At 39.1% G+C, this 24,369-nt stretch overlaps 1 protein-coding gene across 5 annotated transcripts in view; it reads left to right on the top strand.

Moving 5' to 3' along the window:
- The window catches only part of ASAP1 (ArfGAP with SH3 domain, ankyrin repeat and PH domain 1), a 365,857-nt gene that overhangs the window by 284,303 nt on the left and 57,185 nt on the right, over positions 1–24,369 (top strand). For all 5 annotated transcript variants that reach the window (XM_063079233.1, XM_063079232.1, XM_063079231.1 and 2 more), the window contains 3 exons: positions 2,047–2,116; positions 17,609–17,696; positions 19,885–19,933. In XM_063079233.1, coding sequence (XP_062935303.1) covers positions 2,047–2,116; positions 17,609–17,696; positions 19,885–19,933 — 207 coding nt within the window. The remainder of the gene's footprint in view (positions 1–2,046; positions 2,117–17,608; positions 17,697–19,884; positions 19,934–24,369) is intronic.

Here is a 24,369-nt window from a genome sequence, read left to right as displayed (position 1 = left end):
AAGCTGCTGCTGGCCAGAGGAAGCAGCTTCTCACAGGTTGAGAGTTGAAGCTGTAGTTGTCCAGCAGTCACTTTAAAGAGGAAGAAAGGCGGGGAGGGGGAAGAGAGTAAAAGAGAATAAAGCATTGCCTTCTCAGAATTTAGGCCAGGGACTCCAGGAGAGACTTACCAGCAGCAGAGACATGGGAGCAAAATAGTCCCAGTGGCCACTTGCCTCTTGCAACTAGTCTTCTCTGGTGCCCAAAGCTTTCCATTTTCACCAGTAACTAAATTAGGATCTTGGATTCCAAAGTCATAGAAATGAACAATGTACCCAGCAGTCAAAGTAAGCAATGCTTTATTAAAAGAAGAGACAGACTTATATGCATAAGGGGAGTAGCGACAGTAAAGCTAGCCTCCCAAGGGGAGCTGTTCAGGGTCTTTTGTAGGGAAAGAGTTAAGGGGTATAGGCCAGCGTCACTGGAGGTAGTCCATTCTGATCTTCCTGGTTGCGTCATGGGTGCATGCTCAGGTCCAGTATTGCGGTGGTGTTCATCATTGTCACCCTAGGAGAGTCATTGTAACAGTCACCTTGAAGCTTTATGCACAGGTGGGAATTCCTAAAGGGATCTTAAGGTTGATCTGTAACTTAATTTTTACAATTACAGTAAACAAGCCTTGGGGGAGGAGGGGTTTTGCACCTCAGAGAATATCTGTCTCCTCTCTATCTCAGTCTGTTTTATCAGGGGGACCATGGGGTAATCACTTGCCCTGGGGGTCTCATGACTGAACAGTGGAAAAGTAACAAAGTGTCCTGTGCAGGGAAAATAGAGTCAGTTTGGTTCACAGGCCTAGCCCTACTCTGTTTCATCTCCAGAGGAGACTAGCATTTTGAGCACAAGGGTGTTCAATTTGCATTTGGTCAAATGGTTTCAAATTGTTATTTCCCTCTGTGAAGCTTTGAAATAAATGATGCTTTTAGTAGTTACATATGCAAGAAGACAATATTATCTGTTTTTAGAGCTGGTTTTAAATTTGGGTAGTGGCAGTTTTCTTACAGGACTAATTTTAAAAGGAGAAGAAAATGTCAAGATGAAATTGTAAGTTTCTGGGAAAGCTACAGTGATCTCCTTTAATGTCATTTGTTTCCATGGCAACAGAAGGCCTGGAAAGCCTTCTCCCAACCTAGGGAATTCCTACTCCCTGCCTATTTTTATTTACCTGATGGAAGTGGTCTCAACTAGTGCCTTTATACCTGCCTGCACATGTGCAGATCTGCCACACATGCAGTCTCTTGCCTGTGCCTGGAGTTTCACCAAAACAAACTCTTCCAAGTTGAAATTAGTTCTGTTTGGCTTTTTCCATCCTTCTGCATTATCAAATAAAATTTTTTAAAGTGTATATCACATCTATGTACTTTTGAATGGTTTGGCCACAATTTACCATTTAAATCATGAACAGTTCTCTGAGGGGCTCTGTGACATTGTTTTGGCTCTCGAAGACCCCTAAAGGGGAGGTGTAGAAGTTACTAAAAATGAGGATGATATATTCTCATTTTGATTGAGCCCTGGACCCTAAACTACTTTTTCTATCCTGGGGCGGCCCCACCCCCACATGGCATAGCAGACCTCTTGAGTTACCTTCTTAATTTAAAAAAATCTATTATTAATTACAGAAGTAATTGATTAATACAGCCTTCTTGTAAAAGATTCACAGATATGGTTAAAAACTCCTTATTAGCACCACTCCTAATACAGGTCTGGGCCCCTTTCCCAGAGAGGAGTTCTTTTCTCAATGTGGTAACTAAAGTTCATTTATTCTCCTGCTATTTCTATGTCTCATTTTCATTATCAAAAACAGTGCTATAATGAGCATCCTTGTACATGCCTACTTGTCTGAATTACCTTTCATCTGGGATAATAAAAGACAACCAGAATTTTCCGTTTTTGAGGGGGTGGGGGTCGGTTTGGGGTTTTTTTAGTAATCATTTTTATATGTTATTTTATACAACTGTATACCCCCAAGTGAATCAGATACTATATCTAGTTGTGTTCAACTTGCTCCTTAGGATCCGAAAAGTATGGCAGAGAAGGAAGTGTGCCATTAAGAATGGGATTCTGACCATCTCCCATGCCACAGTAAGTGCACCTACCCATTTGTTAAGATTCTGGCCTCATGGGCCATAAGCAAACAAAGTGATGTAACCAGCAGTAAAATTTCACCAGAGTATCTTTAATATATGTATGTGGGTCAGATGATTTAGGATATTCTTTACAAAATAATTGGTTTTATCTTGTTCCATGGTGGCCTGCATCATTCTGTGGTTCCACCAGAAACTTTTTTTTTGCTCCCTCAAACTGAATCAGGTATTGTTTATAATCTTATCTTTTGGGAAATATTATTGGTTATTGTTCTGAAAAACCTATTTTTCTGAATTATGAAGATGACAGGATGTTCTTTGCATGAAAAAGTAATGTAGGAAACAATCTAATATATGTAAAAGTGTTCAGTGCTACTGCTTGTCAAAGAAAGCCCAGTAAAATAAGTAATTGCTATTTTTGCCCTTTTAAAACTAGTAGAAAATTATTTTTAATTCTTGAAAATGCAAAGATTATAATGTAAAATGCAAGCAGGAATAGAAACGGCAAAGTAAATATACCCAGAGTCTTTCAAAATGTGCATGCAATATAACCTAGTAATCTCAGTTTGGAGAAAAAGCTCATTGTTAAATCTCTTGCAGTATCCTGTGCCAAGTGATGTCCTTGAGTTATGATAAGCAGTTAATTGCTACCAGGATAGTAGAAATGAGGGATGTGCATTTATTACATTGGCAATTTTCATCACTCACAGCTGAGTTTAGATTTCTCTTTATCAAGGAAGAAGGGTAGTACCACTTACCTTCATAAAATTTATTTCATTTGATCCTCCCAACAACCCATATGGTATTATAACCTTCATTTTACAGATGAAAAAACTGAAGCACAAAGATATAACTCGGCTAGTAACTGGCAGAGTCAGAAATTCAGACTTGGGTGTGTCTGATGTTAGTTCATGTGGCCCTTGTATCTCTCTTCCTGCAGAATCCCTCATCTTAGTGTAAACTACACATGGGCGCTTATCTGGTCCTGTTTGTCTTTCTGTCTTTAGCCCCTTACACAGAACATGACACACAGAAGGCGCTTAATTCACACTTGTGGCCAAGTCCTTCTTGGTAGATGATTGCATGCATCTTAAACATTGCTGTTCTTCATGAAACTTGAGCAGTTGCATTGTCTCTGTCCCTTGCCCCCTCAGAATCCTTGTGGTGATTCCTCAGAGGTCTTCAGTTTCCCTCAGACAGCCCAGCTGAGATTTTTAACTTATCATGTTGTGACTAGCTATCCATCTGCTGTCAGAAATTCTGCCCACAGACGTGGGTCAATTAGTAATCATCATTGAGGCTAACAATTATTTATTTATTCAGCAATCTTTATTAAGCTTCCACCTGCCATGTGCTGGTCAAGGCTTCAAAGATACATGGGTAGAAAATAAGATCATTTTGACCTGCTCATATTTAATTCCTTATACAATTACCTGTGTATACTAGATTGAAACTTCTGACCATTTGTCTATATAGATTATGAGGTGTTTTTGTTTGTTTTTTGTTGTTGTTTTTGTTTTGTTTTTTTACTATGTGTCCCCTAACTCTTATCTTCTGCTACAGAGCTGTTCCCTTGGATTTGTTTGGCTATAACAGTCTTCAGTAGGCATTTTGACCAGTCATATAAAGGCCTTGTGTTCTATTTGCTTTTATTAGGAATCTGCTGTGGAAGGCAGTGCAGTGTGATGGGGATCACGTAGTTGAAGTGAATCAGTGGCACTGCTTACTAATTAATATGACCTTGGGCAATTTGCTAAAAATAAAAAATAAAAGTCCTCTTTTCCCTCCCTTTTTCTTTCCTGCCAAAACACATTACTGTGGCCAAACCAACTGTTTATATGCATTCTTAAGGCTCTAACAACAGATATCACATTGGCTACATTGTTTATAAGAGAATGGACTGTGGCATCTGTCAGATTTGGGTCTGCATCCCAGCTTTGCCATTTAGTATGTGACTTTGAGACAAGTATTTGACTCAAAGATTATACAAGGATTAAGTGAGATAAAAAGCCAAGTGTGGGCACTCAGTTAATAGTCGTTATTGCTATTACTGTTAGCTCATTGGATATTGCTGACGATAATGAAATCTATTGACATGCAGCCCCTTTTGTCAGAACTCTCCTGCCCCCAGAACAGCCCAGGGGAAAATGGGTTCCTCCCCCTAACTTCTGATTCCCTCACACTGATTTGTGTTGTTCTGCTCCCACTTTTCATTGGCTTTCAGCCGGATATTTTTGCTGCCAGTTAAGTTACATCACTTGTAAATACATTCCTGCCCCACAAAAAGGTCTTTTAGCTGGCTTTTCCTGACTTTGCAAACACCATTGATTACTTAGAATTAGGTGAAAATCATCAGTTTCCTGGGAAAACATAAAAGGGATTCAGTGGTTTTTGAAAGAGTGGGAAAAGAGCCTTTGTTGTCAGAAAACTTGGGGCCTTTAGAACCCCTTAACACATGAGAATTCCTCTGGCGTGAAGGGCCTCAATATTTGTCACCTTTGCAAATTGTTCTTTTTCACAGTGATTCAGGAGAGGGCCAAGTATGCATTTAGATTAATGGTACAGTGTCTGTTGGCTTGATTACCTGTGTAAGATCTGTTCCAGGGGCCGTTCATCTCTCCAGCTTGCTATTCTAGGGAGAAATACATTTCTGTGTACACCTGAAAGATTTGCAGCCCATCCCCAGAAGACTTCATCCACGAATTTATGGCTTTTCATGTATCTGTTCAGACACACATTTTTTAAATTTACTATTCAAAGTAATGCAGTACTGTGAAAACCAAATTCAATGGGAATCTCTAAATTTGCTATTACAGTAGGAAATATTAATGTTAGTAGCTTTCAACTATGGACTATCTAGTATGTTCTAAACACACTAATAAGGTGCTTTCATTTCAAAACAACAGTTCTGACAAACCTACAGCAAACATCTTAGCCTCAAAACTTAATTATAAAGAAGGTTACATTAAGCCATTATGCCATTATAGATTTCTTTGCCTTTGAATTTTTTGCTTTTCCTTTTTTAAACTAAAAGCATTATAGTATAAATAAATATAATAAAACAAATTACAAAAGAAAAAAATAAGAATTACAATTGAAGAATTACTTTATTGAAATAATGTTGAAAATTAAGTTCAAAAGTATAAGAAACTGTGCTCTTTGAAAACCTTGACTCCCTGTCACATACTGTTATGTGTCACATACTGTTCAAATAATGAGTTAAAAAAAAAAAAGAGAGCTACCATTTATTGAGCATTTAGAGTGTGCCCTGCACTTAATCTTCAAGACAGCCCTACAAGATAGGTGTCACTATCTTCATTTCTCACTGGGCTGGAAGTTCCTAGGGAGTAAGTTCCATCTCTTACTCATCTTTGAATTCCCAATACCTAGCACGTTCGTTGCCTGACGTGTAGTTAGTAAATGATGAATACTTTTAGAAACTGTGTTTTATAGATGAGACTTAGATTAATTTCCATGCCCAGGGTCATGTAGTTTGTAAGCAGCTGGACTAGTTTTCAAATCCCAAAGCCTATGCTCTTTCTACTATATCACAGGCATTTTCTGAGATTGGCAGATTATTGTTAGGTCTTTGAAAGTTTCATGAATAATAGTTCTTTGGAATGAAACTCCTTACCTTGTTTTTGAATCAATCACTGGGTTTTAGGGTAGAGAAGGTAGTAAGGGATTCTGGGAAGGAGAAGGGGAAGTACTGGTTATGAAGATATTACAAAGGTTCTAGGAATTTTAATTTGAATTTGAAGATTGCCTAATATCTTACATTTTTCAAATGCCTGCAGATGCCCTTATAATTAACACCATAACAGTTATTAAATTCACAGTCTCCTTTTTTTCAATCAGCCAACACTACAAGTACTTTTAATATCAGGCAGAAGTCCACCAAGAAGGTTTGATGTTTTACTCAAACAGGTTGGGAATCCTGCTGTAGCAGGTGGAGCCTCTTTAGATGATGTGTGAGTCCACCTGCCATTAAGTGCCCATTCAGCTTCTTGCTGTATGTGCCTTTTATTAAGCCACTTAAGTTGTACTCCTCATTTGTAAAATGGGATCATAGTACCTGTCTTTCAGTGTTGTGAGAAGTAATTAAAATGATGTATTTAAAGCTTTATAGAGCCAGGGCCACAGTAAGTATTCCTTAAGCTTAATAGTTATTATCATCTCAGTGAGCTGAGGTGGAATCACAACATCCAGAACCCTGGAGATTGCCTGGGTTTGAATTCCAGTTCTGACACTGAATCTCTAGTGAGGATTTTTCCATCTAAATAAAATGGGGTTATTAATAGCTCCTAATTCAAAGGTGGTTGTAAAGATTAGAGGAGTTCATTGATTATAAGCAATTAGAACAGGATGGGGGGCAAAGTTAGTGCTCAGTAAACATCAGCTATTGTTATTATTACTTCCATCTTAAACTGGTTTATTGGAATTCTTTTGTATTGCTATTTCCTTTACTCCTCAATATACTTTACAAAGCTATTTGGGGGGTACCTATTTTCTCATAGAAAGTTTAATTTCTGCATATTAGGGGTTAACAGCAACTCTGTCACCTCCCAGGGCATTTCACTAAGGCAAGAATTTGATGTGCATCTTCCTGTTCTTGGTCTCTCTGAATCCTTGGACATTTCCCTAGACATTTCCCAAGGACTATTGTTTTCCAGTTCTGCCCTGAGCCATGATAACATTATTGTCGAGGCTTTAAAAGACACTCTGAAGTATATTCAGGAAGCACAAAGAGACCTGCAAAATGAATTGCTCCTTTCCTTGCAATGTGTTTAATAACCTTGTTTCTGTGGTTGGCCTTTAAGGCATTCTGAGGCTATTCTGGACTCCCCTTCACTTCATGTCTTTGTCTCCATTGTCTCTAGGAGGAGAAAATATTTTCATTTCCTCCAACAAATAACAAAGCAGCACTGTGAACTGTAAGAGGGAAAACTTTGGAGCTAGTTAGACCCGGGCTTAAACCTCCAAAAAAGCTGTAGGACCGTTGATAAATTACTTAAGCCTTTGGAGCCTTCGTTTTCTCAGATGTAGAATGAGCATATGAGGGTACTTCACAAAGTTCTTGGACAAACAGAATTAAAAGAATGTGAATTTTTCTATAAACTTTGTGAAGTACCCTTGTAATTTGCTCATTAAAATTTTTATTGATTCCTTTCTAAGCCAGGTACTGGGCTAGTAATCAATTAGTGGCCCCTGCCCTCCTGGAACTTGGGGTAAACAAAGGATAAATGCTATAAAAGAAGTGACCAGGATGGTGTGATAGAAAATAGACTGGTAGCTACTTTAGTGTGGTCAGGGAAGGCTTTTCTGAGCACTTAGCAATAAAGCTAGGTGAGGAGCAATCCCAATAGAGGGAATAGTCTAAAATCTTGAGGCTGGGCAGTGTGTTCAAGGAACCTAAAAGAAGCCAATATGTGTAGAAATGATAGCACTTTTCTTACCCTCTTTGAAGTTTGAAGGTTTTAAATAAGACGTTTTGAAAGCTATTGTTATCTGTATATTCTGGATACCAAAAAAAAACAAAAGTAAAGGATGAACTTGAACTAGTATTATTTCCTGAACTGATATTATTTTAATTTCCTATTTGAATTGCTCCTCCCCTATTTGAATAATAATCCTGTTTTATATTAATTTTATCAGCTTCAGATAGTGCCATTTTTCCTTCCTTTGTCAGTCAGCTCCTCACCCTGCTGCCCTTTTGATAAGAAAGAACCTCCACCTCCTTTTTTTCAAAACTCTAAAGACCAGAGTTGACTTTCATGAATCAGGTTCCAAATGCAGCCACAGGTCCAAAGGCACTGGTGTTGAACTTTCTCCATGGTCATATTCACTGGCAGAAATGCAGTTGTTCCAGTACAGGTAACGCTATTTGGACATATGAAATAAGCAGCGCTGTTTCCAAAACTGAGGGTCACTGTGGTATATCTTCGTAAGCTTCTGCCACATTGTAGATGCAGAACTGAGGACATTAATGTTTAGTAGAGGGCTTCCCAAATTCAAGTTTTATAAAGTGTAAGTTTAGAAATATATCTGCTTACATCTTACAGATTGTTTATTCTTCTAAATAATATATTCATCAGGGATTTTTACTGTATTTGAATCCAGGCAAAGGATCTTCCTTTCCATTAATTGAATCCCAAGATTACATATTAACACCATCAATATAGAGTTGATTTCAGATGAAAACCCTCATCACTTGCATCTGAATGAACCATTACAAGCGATTGGAAGAGGCTGCAATTGGCTGGATGAATCTAGTGATTCTCGTCCCTCATGGCACATGAGTATCATCTGGTTCCACCCCCAAAGGTTCCAGTTTAATTGAATCTGGAAACGAAGCCCAAGTGTTGCTTCCCAGATGATTCTCATTTTCATCCAGAGTGGAGAACCACTGAAACCCTCCCATGTTGTTTGCCAGTGTTTTGGAGAGACAAGAAATGGGGCGAGGGTATAACCGAAATCTGCAGCCAAGTTGCAGCAATGTTTGTAAAGTTTTTGAACTGGCTCAGTCAGAACGTGGCCAATTTTTGAAGTCTAATTATCACTACTTTCTTTTGTATTCTAGTTGAGTACCCTTTTAATAGATGAAGCAGTAAAATCAGAGCAATGGGCAAGTCTCAGTATCCTAGGTCCCCAGAGTAACTGGGTCCTTTAAACCCCCTATCTGGTTCTCTTCTTTCTGCCTGGAGCCTGCTCACTCCATTTGCAAGCTCTGAGTCTTCACATTTGCCAGGGGCTCATCCCTGACTGAAGCTGTCCTCTGCTCCCTTCACACTGCCCATGGCCCTTGCCCATTCAGTTTACTCCTCTCTAACCTTCATGTTAGACAGGATCTGGTATCCTATTTGAACCTTGGTGACTTAATGGATAACTCTCCCAGAGGTGGTTGCATTTTAACAAGGAATACTGCCTTAACTAAAGGGAAATCTAGAACAGTAGAATTTTATGTATCAGCTATGTGGGCGCCATCGCAGGAGAGATTTGGGAAGTAATTAGTAATTACAAAAATAGTGGCTGACATTTATTGAGCACTCACTACATGCCAGGCACTTTGCATGTGTTTTCCCTTTTAACTTTCATAATACCCTTACGGGGGAGTAGCTGTTACTTCCGAAAGTCACATAACCATTAAGTGCTGGAACCAGATTTGAACCCAAGAAGTTGAATTCCAGAGCTTGTGCTGCTTCCCACTTAGAAGTGGAACTCCAGACACTTGTCATACATTACTGTAGTTCATTATCACAGCAAAGGTGGCATTATTTTTCCTCTTCGTGGTGAGAAGAGTTGAGACTCGGAAGGGCAAAGGTACAGTAGACCCCCCCATTTCAGTCACCTGTGGTCAACTGTGGCCCAAAAATAGGTGAGTACGGTACAATAAGATATTTTGAGAGACCATATTCACGTAACTCTTATTACAGTATGTTGTTATAATTGTTCTATTAGTTATTGCTGTTAAACTCTTACTGTGCCTAATTTATAAGTTAAACTTTATCATAGGTATGTATGTACAGTCATGCATCACTTAACAACAGGGAAACATTCTAAGAAATGTGTCATTAGGTGATTACGTCACTGTACAAACATCATAGAGTATACTTACACAGACCTGCATGGTATAGCCTGTTGTTCCCACTACTGTTATATATGTGATCCATCATTGACTGAAACATCGTTATATGGCACATGACTGTATGGGGAAAAAACATAGTATATATAGGGTTTGATACTATCCAAGATTTCAGACATCCATTGGGAATCTTAGAATATATCCCCTGAAAGATAACAAGGGACTACTATACTTGCTTATTGGTCTGTTAGTGAGTGTGTGGGCCTAGATTCAAACCCAGGTCTGATTGCCTCAAAAATTGTTTTTTTCTCCATTCTACCATGCACCTTATAGTATGAATAAATTGCTTTTCTAAGTTAACAGAATATTGCATTGCTCAGGACATTCTAAACTGGCAAGGAGCCTCAGTTCCCAAAGTGTGGCTCTGTTAAAGCCAGGTATTTTGTAGCAATCACTCATTTGGGCTTGAGAAAAGAACAGCATCACAGCCTTGATTTTTTCCTTCGGCAAGCCCTCTGAAGTAACAAAGGTGTCACGGTGCTGGTGCTGCCTAGGATTTAAGGACTTGCCAGATAAATCTCTCCTGTTTTCATGTTGAACAGAGATTGAAAGAAACTCCTGCTAGGAATTTGTTTTGTAAATGAAAAAGGGAGTATGAAATTGAATAACTAAAATATAAAAGAGGTTAGAGATCAAAACCACAGGCTTCACAGCTTGTGAGGGTTGAGGTTTTTAAACTTTGCTTTGGAGGTCTGAAACAGTGCTTCCAGTGTGACTCTGTAATTATAGTAGAAGAAGGAGTACAGTAAAACCTCATTAACTTAGAGCCCACAAATTCAGAAAGTGTGGCAATTTGGTTACAGTATATTGTTCTTTGTGTTGCTTCGCCCCCCTGGATTTGTCACCCTATTTCCCCTGGGTGACGGAGATGCAAATGATTACTCAAAGCCCATCTCTTCTGAGCAGTGAGAAGCCCTGAAGTGGTTAACTTCCCTGGGACCCTCCAGCAAGAGGCAACCCTTCCTCGGGAAATTAACCCCAAATTGGGGTTCTCTTCCTGCATTTATTTTCCAGACCAGGAAGTTACAGGAAGAGACATAGGTGGGGTTATAGTTTAACAGTATAGGCTGGTAACTTTCAGTGAAACAAGCCAGATGACATTCCAGTAGACAATTAAGTGATCTTACCAACACAAGCTTGATCTTAGCAAACATTCCTTCTTTTTGCAATTTCTCAGTATCTTTACATAACAAATCAGTAACTAGTCTGTCCTTGAGCCAGCAACCCTGCTGTGCCACAAATCTTTATCTCACACCAGAGACTTATAGCCTGAGGAAAATTTCCTGTCCTTGCAAGGTCAATATTTGAAACTGCAAAGCTTTGGAAAACCAGGCCCTGTGAAGTGCATATGCTTCATAGTATATTCCACAGTATATGTGAATGGTGCTTAAGGACTTTCTTTAACAAGACTAAAGAAAGTCCTGATTTTACAAATTTGAAGATATAAAACGAAGGGCCTCCAGTCTGAAATCAGTCAGTTTTCATCCTGCCCCTCACCCACCATCCCCAAGGCAAGGAATTATGGATTTCTTAAAAATGTTTTACTTTTGCCTGATATTCTGCTATTGCTAGTTGTGAACCTAAGGTGAAGTTACTTAACTTTTATGTGCCTTGGTTTATTCATCTGTCAAATAGAGGATGTGTTAGTCCATTTCTCTTGCTTATAACAGCATACCTGAAACTGAGTAATTTCTAAGAAAACAAAATTTATTGCTTACATTTTTGGAAACTGAGAAATCCTCAGTCCAGGGAATACATCTGATGTGATGAGGTGACTCAACAGCAATGCAGGGTGTCACATGGTGATAACGGCAGAGCAGAGAGAGAGACTCTCATGTGCTCTCCGTTTAAAGTCCTCAGAACCACACCCATGACCACCATTATTAATACATTCATTAGGGCATGGTCCTCCCAGTCTAATCACCTCTTCAAGTCCCCATCTTTTAATTACCATAATTTTAATTACCATAATTACCATAAGAGGTTACATTTCCTAATCTCTTAACAGTCACAGTGGGTGTCAAGCTTCTGATACATAAAACTTGGGGGACACAATTCAATCCATATCAGAGGGTAATAATAGTGGAACTTAACTTTAGAGTGGTTATGAGGATTAAATGAGTAAACACATGTAAAACGCTTAGCACAGTACCTGGCACAGGTACATGCTGTGCAGTTGTTAAAATGATGATGCACTCAGTTTAGTGGACTGCACTTTGTGTGTGAGGATAATATAAGCCTGTTATACGTTTTTGTCTGAGCCACTCATTGCCTATTTTGTGGATAAAGTAGAATACTTTGAAAACATAGGCCATAGCTTAGATGTTTTATCATCAAATTAATGCATTTTAAGTCAGAAGGTTTTTGGTTTATGAACTCTTGTTGGGTAACAAGACATGGATTAAAGTGACTTCTGTAGTTAAATAGGAAATGTGAGTTTAAAAATTCTTCCTGTACTGGCTCAAACTCTGTATACTGGCAGATAGTTAGGAACTCAATAAATGCCTAAATTAATGAATATCTAGCACATTTGTCAGATGCAGTAACAATAACATCAGCCCCACTTCTTAACAGGAGCCCTGATAAGCTCTTTTTTTTTCCTGTTTATATCATAGAATTATTTAATGTTGATTCTAGAATAGAACATACTCTCAAAAGGTAAGATGGACAGGTTCCTTCCATCAATAAAAAGATTTTTTTGGAAATCTCCATTTTCAAATATTTCTTTTTTACACATACACACATTCAGTCAACTGGAAATTAGTCCCATGGTTAAAATGATTGGGAGGGTTAAGGGAATTCATAGTCATTCACACTCTAGAATGAATTACATCAGTTAGGTAATCAGCTAGTTCTATCCCTAGCTGTCTGAAGGATCACTAAAGGGATGAGAAACTTTAGCTGTTGCCACAAGAGTAGTAATTTTGGAATGTTGAACATGTCAAGAATGGGTGGAATTTCTCAGCAGAAATATTAAGTGATTTGGTGAGAAAATGAGGGAACTGGCCATATAAGGGCAGGAAAAACCAGAAAAGGAAAAACATGAATGATATTTTGACTTACTTTGCAAGTTTTCCAAGAACTTGCTTTGAAGGAGAAATAGGGTTTTAAGCAGGAGATTAGTTGAGATCTCAACTTTGCCTTTTACTTTCTGTGAAAAATCGGTGAGTTTACTTCACCTTCTTGACCCTTGGTTTCCTCATCTCTGAAATGGGTTCAGTAACAATATCTAGCTCATAGAATTAATTGCAAGAATTAAATAATAGAATTTATATAGGAGTTTAGGTATTCAACTAAGGAAAAGTGTAATCTTGCCTCAAGTAAACCAAAATACCTTCCAAAAAGCCAGTAGTTTTAATGTGCTAAAATTTTGGAGATAAGATCTCTCTGCAGTGGTAGGTGTTGAGCATGTACTTAATTTCTTGCCAGTTTTTGCAGTTATTGATTGCATGCCAAATATATGTATCCCTTAGGGCATAGTAGGTGTCTAAATAAATACTTAATGAAAATTTTGAAGTGATCATAATGGTCTTAGCAGCTTTGTTTCCAAGCACTAGCATAGGAAGAAAAAAGAAGTTTATTTTTACCTCTTTCCACACATCAGCCTCAGCCTAGCTGGGTCAGGCTTATTTCCCAAGTAATTAGTGATGTTCACTTCTTTTTTGTGAAGCAGAGCAATTCAACAGGATGATGAGGGGAAATAATTTCATTTCTGGATACTAATTCCAGTAGCAGATGTTTTCTGCTAACAGAAATATGCCTGTGCTAACAACTTTACACTTCCATCAAAAATATTGCACCATGGTGCACACTAAGCTGTTTAAGGACAAATGTGTGGTGTTTGTTTTCTTTCAGGAGACACAGAAACATTAATCAGAATTGATTCATTCTGTTTTTCCATGCATTTCTACGTACATTTCTGGTGACTTTCCTAGCTGAATGGCCAGTTTCTATTTTGGGTGGCAGAGCATTATGTCAGAGAGATAATATCTTCATCACATGTGTTTGTGGAATGTACCCAGAGCTCCCCTCATTGAAACAAGGCTTTCTGGAGCCTTGGCTAGGTCCTTCGTGCACCCTCTCAAGCTTAGGCCCTAGGGCTCCCCAGCGCCAGGCATGTAGGTACATGGTCAGGTCTGTTTCCCATAGCTGCTTATGGCATGGACCACGTTTTTCAGATGTGCTTGGAATGTTGTAGAGGCTTAATAAATATCTGTCAATGATTAAATGAGTAGGAATTTTAAATTGACTTCTCATTTCATCAATTATGAAAGTAAGTACTGAAGGGAGAATCAAACAACCTGAGAAGATATTAAAATAAAAGTTAATCTTTGGAACTTTTGCTCTATTTACTTCTAACCCTTACTCTTCTCAGGAGGAGAAGTTCTCATGTGTCGGGGCATCCAGCTGTTTCCTGAGGTGAATCATATCGCTCTCTTTCCAAGTTGTGTTGCATTGAAGCAGAAGAGGAATGGGGGCTCTGATCCGTTCAAACTGCTTTTAAGGACTTCCCTTACAGACAGAACAGGAGATAGTATATGTAAGGTACTTGGAATGCAGTCATTCATTTGATAAATACTCATTGAGTACCTACTGTATGCCAGGCACATTTTACTAAGAAAAATGTGTCCCTTAGTGGGAAGAAAGACAAGAAGCAAATAAGCAGTGGTAAGAGCCAGGAAGAACAATACAGTAGGATGTCAGATGATGGAAGTCATAGGGAGGGTGATCAGGCCAGGAACCGTGTCTTCTGAGGAGGTCCTGATGGATGGGAGACTGAAGGGGGTGAGGGAGTGAGCAGGGAGCTCTCAGAGGGAATGCAGGAATGTGTGAGCAGTGGCCCCTCTCCAGCTAAGGGAGCTGAAGCCACAGAAGAGCCTGTACGCAGTACCTGGAGGGCATGGTACAAACAGGAGTTTTTATTCTGAGTGGAATAGGAATCAGTAGCAGGGACTCAAGAACTAGATGTTTCTTGAGTTTTTCTTCTTTTTCTTCCCCCCGCTTTTTCTCTCCTGTTCTTAAACAATATGAAAGCATTTTTTAAAAAAACTATTCCACTGTGATAGAGCCCAGGGCAAGTCATTTAGTTTTACTTTGATTTTAGTCTGCTGAAACCCCAGGAAAGATTATACTTTCTTTAATCAATATACCTATAAGTACTAAATGTCTAGAAAGTGCTTTGAAATTTTGGAAACTTATACAGACAATATGGAATTACTGTTATTACAGTAGTGATTTCTGTGCTTCTGATGCCTTGGTCCTTGGACTTTGGTTGAATATACCACTCCCCTTTCTGGTATTCCTGGGCTCAGCACTGGGTATGTCATCTGCTTAGACAGTCAAAACTTGTGTTTTTTGCTTCTCAAATCACATTTGGGGTGATAGGTCATTTGTCAAATGTCTCACTGGCAGTTCAGTTTGGGGAAGAACACTATGTATAGGCAAGATGTGTCTGTGTCAGATGAGATCCAGTGGACTTGACAGACTTCTAAGGGAATAAATATCATATGTCATAGCCATTGAAGTTGTGGGTCAATCATGGAATGACTAAAATTGTATAAAACTCTTGTCATCAGAAGCTTTCCAGCAGACTCCTTTCAAATAGTCCATACTTAGAAATAAGAGGTGAATGATGCTACTTAATTTGCCTGAATGCACTTAATGCTGTGCTGAGTGGTTTTTCCTTTCTTTAAAATTTTATAAATATTGCTTGATTGTATCCGTTGGTAATGTTGCTCAGAAACACCAGAGAAATGTAGATTTGGGAAAAATAAGAAATCATTGAGTTAACCTGTTCAAATGTGAGCAGTGTCTAAAAATTCTTAAATTTTTCAAAGACAGAGATTTCTCTACTTAAGAAATCTGAAAACTATTATTATGCATAATCAACTTAAGCTTGGGAAGTTCTTCCTTATGTCTGGCCCAAATCTTTTTCTACAGTTTGAGTGCATTTCTTTTCATCTGTGCAAATGGAAAACAGCTGCCCAACCTTCCCCAATAACAGCCTTGGTATACTTGAAAATGGTTATTAAGTCACCCCTTAGCCTTCTTTCCTCTGGACTAAGTAATGCCTTTAACTCATCTTCAAAGTTTCCATTTTCCATCCCTTTAATCATTTCTTGATCTCTCTAAGCTTTTCTATGTCCTTATTTAAATGTGGATTCCAAAATTGGAACATAATACTGTAACAAGAGTTCTCACCATTAACTGGGGTCTCTACCTTTTCAGGCAGTTGTTTGTCATTGTCATTCATATGGGAAATCTGGGCGATTTTATCAACATCCAAAAAGATGAGAGGTAGGACTAACAGTTTCTTTCACAGTGGACTGGACCTAGATTTGTGGCTGCAGATGCTGATTTTAGAGTCTGAGGCCTTTATCAACCCAAACTCAGGTCTGTTCCTAGGAAAATTTGCAGGTCCACAAGCTCCTTCTGGGTTTGGTGACCAATTCTGTAGTACAGGTATCCTTTTCCAAGCACTCTTTCCTCTTAGGCAAAATTTTCCTGTACTTTACTTCTACTTCTATTTCTAAATCAAAGGTATATGCAGTGAACACAAATCTCTTGGGTCTCTCACTTTCTCCCCCGAGAGAGTTTGCTTTGGACCAGATAACTAAGGGACAAGGGGCATTGTTTGCCATGTCTAATCTCATGGAAATCACAGAGGGAAAAATATCTCAAAAATGATCCAGAGAGCACAGGAAGGTGAACAGAAACTAATTGTCCAGTACCATTATGTAGAAAGAGGGGCAGCATTGTATTTGTCTTGATCATAATCATGCCATCTCTTTGTTTGGGGCTTTGACTGGTAATGTGATTTTTCTCTAACTTGTCCTCCTCTCTTTTCTCTAAAAATTTAAATTCCTCTGGTGGAAATGCTCCTGGCATGGGAATTTTCAGAATCATGCCTATCAATTGAGCCAGGCATACAGGTCCAAGTAAAGAGATATGTTGCTTACTTCCGCAGGCTTCTCATGTTCAACCAAACTGCCCAGGCACTCAGAATTTCACTCTTGCAAGAAGCGGAGATCCTGGGATCAGCCATTGGCCAGCACATAACCTTGGACAAGTACAGGCAGGAAGGCAGGAAAGAGTTTTGACTGGAATGATTATGTGGCAAGACTCCCTAAGATAACATAACTATCTAGACACTATTGGGTCTGTTTTATATGTGTGACCAAGAGATTTGCTAATAAGTGATGTGAAATTCTTACATTTTTCCTTCTCTGCAGATATGGGGGCTCATTAAGTAATGCCTCACAGGTAGTAATTGTCCTTGTATTTGAGAGAAGTAATGTAAATTTTGTATTGCAACCAAAATTTATGGATATCTGGGACATCGGGTTCAAGATAATTGATCACTGGGGTCGTTTTGAATGAATAGATGAAATGTAGCTCAGCTACATTTTGTAGTAAGATACAATATTGAAAGTGCCAGCTGTTTGTGCTTGGATATGTGTAGGTTCCAGAAAGGTGCATTTTCATGGGCCATGCTACTCTTTGTTGGAAGTGAGGTGGGTTATTCTCAGTTCCATTCATGCACAGTTAAAAGACATTTAGTAGGACATCCAAATTTATTTCCTTCTTTAATGAGATTCCGAATTTCAATGGGGTACATAAGACATTACCAAATTTACCAGCTTATATTTGAGGACAGAAACATACAGATCTGGTGTCTTCTTGCAGTAAACTTGGAGCAATGTCCAAATGTCTGTTCATCATTGCTAAAAATGTATTCTTGTATCGCTGAGCAGGCATTATGAACCACATGCTTGCCCCATGGAGCACTAAACCTGCAGGCAAGGGGGTAGTGCTGTACATAACTTCTCTGTTTTCTCTTTTTTCTAGTCTAACAGGCAACCAGCTAAGTTGAACCTTCTCACATGCCAGGTGAAACCAAATGCCGAGGACAAGAAGTCTTTCGACCTGATATCACGTGAGTCCTTTTTCTCTCTGAGTCAGTTACTGTGGATTCTGACACCTGCACATTTCTTTTCTCTGGGTATTGAAGTAGCAGCTTTTCCAAGCAGGTCTCCTCAGAGTCAGCCCTTGAACAGTTTTTTGTTATTCCTATATGTACAACTTTAGGAAGATCCCTCAGGTCCCTTAATTTGCACTGAGCCCACCTGTAGTTGGGAGGGCATAATAGTGTCTGATCTGACCAACTATAGAACGGAATCTAGATTTGTACATTCATCTCAACCAGTGCTTGACTGTGAGTACACAGCTTCATCCCCTTGGAGAGATTTTTCTAAGTATATTTCCATTTCTGTCCTAGATCTGCTAAATCACAGACTTTGGAGTGAGGCCCAGACATTGTTTGTTTGTTTGTTTGTTTTAAGTCCCTAGGTGAACCTGATGTGCTTCTATGATGAAGAAGCACCTATGTAGACTTGGGAATGCAAGTATGCCAATATAATTGTACAAGTAATTTGCCCAGAGTTATATCTCTGCAAAATCAGCCTCTTAAAGGAAAAATTATTTACTTGCTTCAAGCAGAACTGCCTTCAAACTCATGAATTGGTGGCACTGCATTCCATCACTCTCCTACTTTACAGTTCAGAGTTTGCTTTTCTCTTGTGATGAGAGAGCATAATGAGCCGCCTACCCACAACCCACAGCCTGTATTCTCAGTGTGTAGAGAGTAGGGAGAGATGGTTTTCCTCCAGCTGGCTCCCTGTGCTTGTGTTGGTTCCTGTGGGTGCACTTACTGACTCACACTGTAGCTGATGGGACAGCTCTTTGTAAAGGGAGAGGATGGCAGTGCCTGTGAAGTGACTCTCACAACTATCCTGAAATCCTGCAACACTAAGCCTAAGTATTCTTCTCTATCAGAGCCTAGCAAGGCAGGCCAGCAGCTGAAGTGCAAAATCTTTGTGTAGAAGCACAAAAATACTTACCTGCTCCTTGAAATCCTTTTGATGCAGTTGTGCGAATGGAAGCTTAAATACAGTCCTTACCCAAAAGACTGAATCAGTCATGAGTCTCTTTAGATGGAGTCTAAGCTAGATTCTGCAGCATCTATATGAAGTTTAGGTTTCCCACAATTTTCATGACCAAGTGATTGCTTGGGTTATTGAGAAAGAAATATGAAAAATTGGAATCATAATATGATTTCAAAAAGCCAAGAACCCCGGTTTGAGAACCTGTAGGTTATCAATAATAGTTGTCAGTTGTAGAGCATCTAATATATGCCAGGTGTTTTATATACTTTATTACTAATCCTCCCAAAAAGCCCTACCAGTTTCCCATTTTACAGAAGAAGAAACTGAGGCTCAGAAAAGTTCAATGACTTACACAAGGTCATAGAGCAATAAAGCAAGCATTCAACCAAGGCTCTCAGGTGCTCTGACCCATGGCATTTTCTCTGACATACACATTGTCTCTCTCTCTCTCCCCCTCTCTCCCAGGAAGATGAGAGGTGTGAGTACCTATCCTGAAGCAGTTACACAGGAAGTGCTCAGTAAATGTTAGTTTGACCTGAATATGTTGAAGCATTCTTACAAATTCTGAATTTTAAGAAAAAGCTTCTTTCATTTACACCTGCCCAAAGTGTCCAAGTTGGGCCACTCCCCTCCTTACGTGGATAGCAGAGGCTGAGCTTCCCCGTAGCCTGATTGAGCCAGAGTGCTGCTCCCAACATCTGGAGCAGAGTATACCTATGTGTCAGAGCTCCCCTGTGTGTTCAGTCTCAGAGTGAACAGAGGAACAGTGAATGAATCGTTTCTGAAAAGGAGATTTTTTTTTTTTTTAAAGGAAACACAATAAAAGTCATTAAAAGTGAAAAAATACTGAATTGGCCGTTGGTACTCTCCAGTTTGTCACTGAAATCTATTTGGATCAGATAGGACCTTTTCCGCTTCTCACTTTTTTTTCAAAAGAGGTGCCAGATGTTTGCATGATATTTGTGGTTATTTTATTGTATTCCTATTGCACTTAAGAAAAATTATATTGACAAAGTCAATTGTGCAGCTGCTAAAACATAATGGTGTAAAACTAAAATAATATTAAAATCTTACTTTTACTGTGTCTTCCCCCCCGCCCCTGGAAGTTTTAAAAATATGTGTTATGCCTGAAGGTACTCTGATTTCTAAGGTTCACTTTTTTTCTTTTTTGTATTTTAGATAATAGGACATATCACTTTCAGGCAGAAGATGAGCAGGATTATGTAGCGTAAGTAGTTTTGCATTAATGATACAATACCTTGGACTGAAGAAGCACCTCTCCCCTGTACAACAGTGTACCATACGATTTTCATTAGTAAGAACTATGCTGGTGGCTCCCCAGGCTTTTTTCTCACCTCTGGGCCATCATGTTGCTCTTTTCTCTGTCTGGAGTTCTCAATCCTGCCTACTCAGTATACTCTCATACTGCTGCAGATTCTGCTCAAGCCTCACCATCCCTGGGGGTATTGCTCCCTCCTCTCTGCCTGGAGCCTTTTCAATACCCCTCTGCTATCCTCTGTGCATGTCTGCAGCCCTCTAGAGACTAAAAGCTTCTTGAGGGGAAGGACTGTGCTTTACTCATCCTTTAATCACATCACTTGCACTTAGGAGGGGCTTAACATTTGGTGGCCAAATGCATGAGCCAGTCCACCTGGATATTTGGCTGTTATTGAGAGAGAAACAGGAGAAGCTGGCTCTGAAGGAAGAGTACTGGCAGGTACTCTTTCGCTGGAGTGAACATGGCTCAGTTGAAAGAGCCTGGTGTAGTGGGAAGAACCAGGTTTGGTATCACATACTCCTGTGTTGGAATCTGTCCTCAGCTGACCAGGTATGCAACCTTAGGTTACCCTCAGCCCCCTTTTTATTTAAAAAAAAAAAAAAAAAAAAAAAAACCGGAAAACATTTATCCCTGGTCTTGAGCTGTCTTCATTCCTTCTTCCTTCCTGTAACCTTACTAGTCTGAAAAAGGTAGCATTTAACTATTACATTTTCAGCTGTTTGTGAGAGATATTTATATTAAAGTTGACAATTAAACCTTTTTGTAGTGTTCAAGTTTTTCTTATTCCTAACCAGTCCTTGGGGTAATTTGGCACAAGTTTCATGAACTATCAAAGCTTCTGTCCCATCAGTGGCACACAGTAAATGGTATTTTCCTTCCTTAATTATTTCTTTTTTTTTCTTTTTTCTTCCTTAAAAGATGACCGGTAAGGAGATCTTAACCCTTGACTTGGTGTTGTCAGCACCACGCTCTCCCAAGTGAGCTAACTGGCCATCCCTATACAGGATCCAAACCCGTGGCCTTGGTGTTATCAGCACTACATTCTCCCTAGTGAGCCACGGGTGGCCCTCTTAATTATTTCTATGGAACCACCTTTTTGCCTTATGCTCACCTCCTTTCTCTCCCCATCCCCTGCCTCCTGCCTGTTCTTGCTCTTGCTCACACATACACACTCTTCTCTGGAAAATTTTACTCTTTTGCTATCTCAAAAGACAAATGAAGGGATTTGTAAGGGTGCAGAGTTGGAAGGAACAGAGCAAAAAAACATTTTTTAAAGCTGAGAGAGAAGGTAGAGACAATGTGAAAGGAAGAGAAAGGTCTATTTATCTTTTCATTCATCTGAATATTTAATGAATTCCACCTATGTGCCAAGAACTATGCAAAGAATTGAGAATATGGCATTAAATTAGATGGAGCCCCTGCCCTGAAGGAACTCAGTCTGTGCTGGATGAGACAGGTAGTATGATATAGTGCAGGTGCTAAGTGCAAGGACAGAGGGGGCCATGTGCTGGGGAACACAGACTTGGGGCACACACTCTCTTGGGTTCTTGAGGGTATTGCTCAGAGATGACTTCCTAGAGGAAGGTCAGTCTGAGCTGGCTCAGGAAGGTATGGGAAGTTTGTAAATACTCTACTCCAGGTAGGAGGTTTTGAGGGCCCAGAAGCAATAAGGTGGAATAGGAAGCAAGAAATTGATGGCTTGATGGTATGGGTATAGAGTTAGTAGACTGGATGGTGAAACCAAATGAGAAAGGGATAAGTTAGAGGGCTGGCCTTCCACCCACAGATTCAGAGGTAATATTTATTGCGATCTTACTGCACTGAATGTACATCATGCCTTATTAATCCTCACAACCCCAGAAAGTAGGGCCTTTTATTTGTAGTTTGCAAATGAGGAAACAGGCTCAATGTGCTCATGGTCATAGTCCTAGCAAGCTAGGATTGAAACCTAGACAGAATTCCAAAATCACCTTGAAATACTGCTTCCCCTTCTTTGATTTCACTCTTTCCTCCTGTTTTTCCTTCCTCGAAGCCCTAAGTGGAAGACAGGTGAGAAATTTGTGTGAGGTCAGGGAACGTATCCCCTTTCTCTTTATCCCTTACGTCTCAAACCCAGGCCTTCAATATTTCGTTTATTCTTATGACTTACAGGTAATTCAGTCCCAGTTTTGTTAGAGAGATATTGGTTTACTGCCTGCAGGCTCAGCAGTCTTCAGTAAAAAGGTTGCCTGGCCCAACCTGAAGTTGTTGCACGTTTTACACTCTGAACTCTTTGGGTGCTGGTGGTGATAGAGGAAGAGTTCATCTTGAGTGATGTGGAAGGCAATAGCAGCCCACAAAGAAAGCACATGCTCTGAGGGAAGTCTCAGTTCTTTTACCTCCAGGTCACATAGAGGCAGTTTCACTGTATCATTGAGTTTCTTTCTCATGCGAAAGTGTCCGATGAAATTAAATGAAGAAATTCCTTCTCACCAAGGAAGGAGGCAGGTACAAAAAGAGTAAACGCCTGTTTAAAGTCAGGCCAACTTGGCTTCTAGTCCAGGTTCTTCCAGGTGGTGGCTTTTTGACCTTAGGCAGATCATATGGACTCAGTCTTCTCATCAGTAAGATGGGGATTATATACCTCTCTTGCAGGATTTTGACAGGATAAAACATGTAAAGCTCCTAGCACAGTGCCAATTTATTTTTTATCTTGTAAAACTTAAAGTGACTTTTAAAATATCAAAGTACAATTACAATTACACATTATATTGTTTCTTATACTTTTTGGTATGCCTGTTACTTTAAATAATTTAAAAGTTAAAAAATAGTCAAATAGTCACTTAGATTCTTAGCCCTTTTGAAATGTAGCCATTCCATTCCACCTCATTTGAATTATTTCTTCTGCAAATTAACAGTCCTTTAAATATGTATTTTCTGATTATCATGACAAACTTCTTTACTTCACTGTCTGTCATGAGCTCCTGAGTAAAGAGGCAAATGTGATATTACGGAAGAAAGTCTGGAAAAGGGTAGTCAACAGAAGCATTATTTCATCCCAGTCGAGGACGGTCCAATTGTTACTTTCAGCAAGTCATATAACTACTCTGGGCATCAGTTTTCTCATCTATAAGTATTATAAACCTTAACTTTGAGGCTTATTGGAGGATTCTCTTTCAAAAATTTTAAGTGCTAGTCAATATTAGATAGCCAAATGTCATAATGCCTGAGGAAGGCAAAGTAGAGTCTCCACAGTCAAAAAGAAAAATCCAGTAACATCAGTGCCACTGATAAAATGCACTGTGTAATCAGTCCTGTTTAACAAGTTTCTTGAATTGTTTTTAACTAAACAATTTCTAGTTTCTAACTTGAGACTAAATAACAGAAAAATATGCTATTTAATTTAAAAGCTTTCAAACTCCCCCCTCCCCCATTTCTAGACTTAGTTTTGATGTGTTCCGTTTCCTACATCACAGTAGAAAAGTTAAGCTGTGCAAATATACTGCCACAACATACTGAGGCTGAGTGCCACCTAGAGTCAAAGGTGTGACCTGCATTCACATACTTCAAGTAGTTTGGCTTAGTTTTCAATTCTCATGCTGTCACTGTTACTTATTCAGAGTCTTTTGCAGTTAGTGCTGTGTTTCATATCCATTTTATTGTATAATATACCAAAAAAATGAGAGACTCAGTTCTGAACCTCTGTCTTATCTGTTAAGAGCAAACATTAGCTATCTGTCTGTGCAGTAGGTGAGGAAAAAAACAATGATTTGGAAATGTTTTTCATTTTATTTTTAAAAAACAAATTTGGCTTTTTAAAATCTAATTTGTGAAAGTAATACAAGCTTATTACAGATTTGGAAAATTATAGAAAGGAACGGACAGCAATCAGCAGTTCTTCTATCAATTTTTTCCTACAGAAAATCACCCAGAGACAACCAGTACAGGATAAATATCCTTTTAACCGAAATGCTTGGGACCAGAAGCGTTTCGGATTTGGGGATTTTTTTCGGATTTTGGAATGTTTACACATATATAATGAGATATCTTAGGGATGGGGCCCAATATCACAGGCGGAGAGGGCTGGGAGGGTCTTTTTACCCTTGGAAATACTGAATAAACAGTGTGTTGTGCACCTGCATTTTGACTGCAACCCATCACACATACATTTAAATGTGGGGTTATATCACATAACATGTTTTTTCCTATTTATTTCACAAAACATTATATTGTGAGCATTTCTTCAGTGTCACCCAAAAGTTATTGAAGAACAAATTTTAATGCCTGCTTAACTATTCCACTTTGTGATTATTTCATGCTTTATTAATCAACCCCGCTGTTAGGTTTTTTTAATGCATAGATTGATAGCAAAGGGCTATTTTGTCTGGTACATATGGTGGTTATAC

This window comes from Cynocephalus volans, chromosome 15 (genome assembly GCF_027409185.1).
Source record: "Cynocephalus volans isolate mCynVol1 chromosome 15, mCynVol1.pri, whole genome shotgun sequence".
In the NCBI taxonomy this organism is placed as follows: domain Eukaryota; kingdom Metazoa; phylum Chordata; class Mammalia; order Dermoptera; family Cynocephalidae; genus Cynocephalus; species Cynocephalus volans.
The sequence above is the reverse complement of the archived record's forward strand: the minus strand, read 5'-3'. Positions and strand labels throughout refer to the sequence as shown.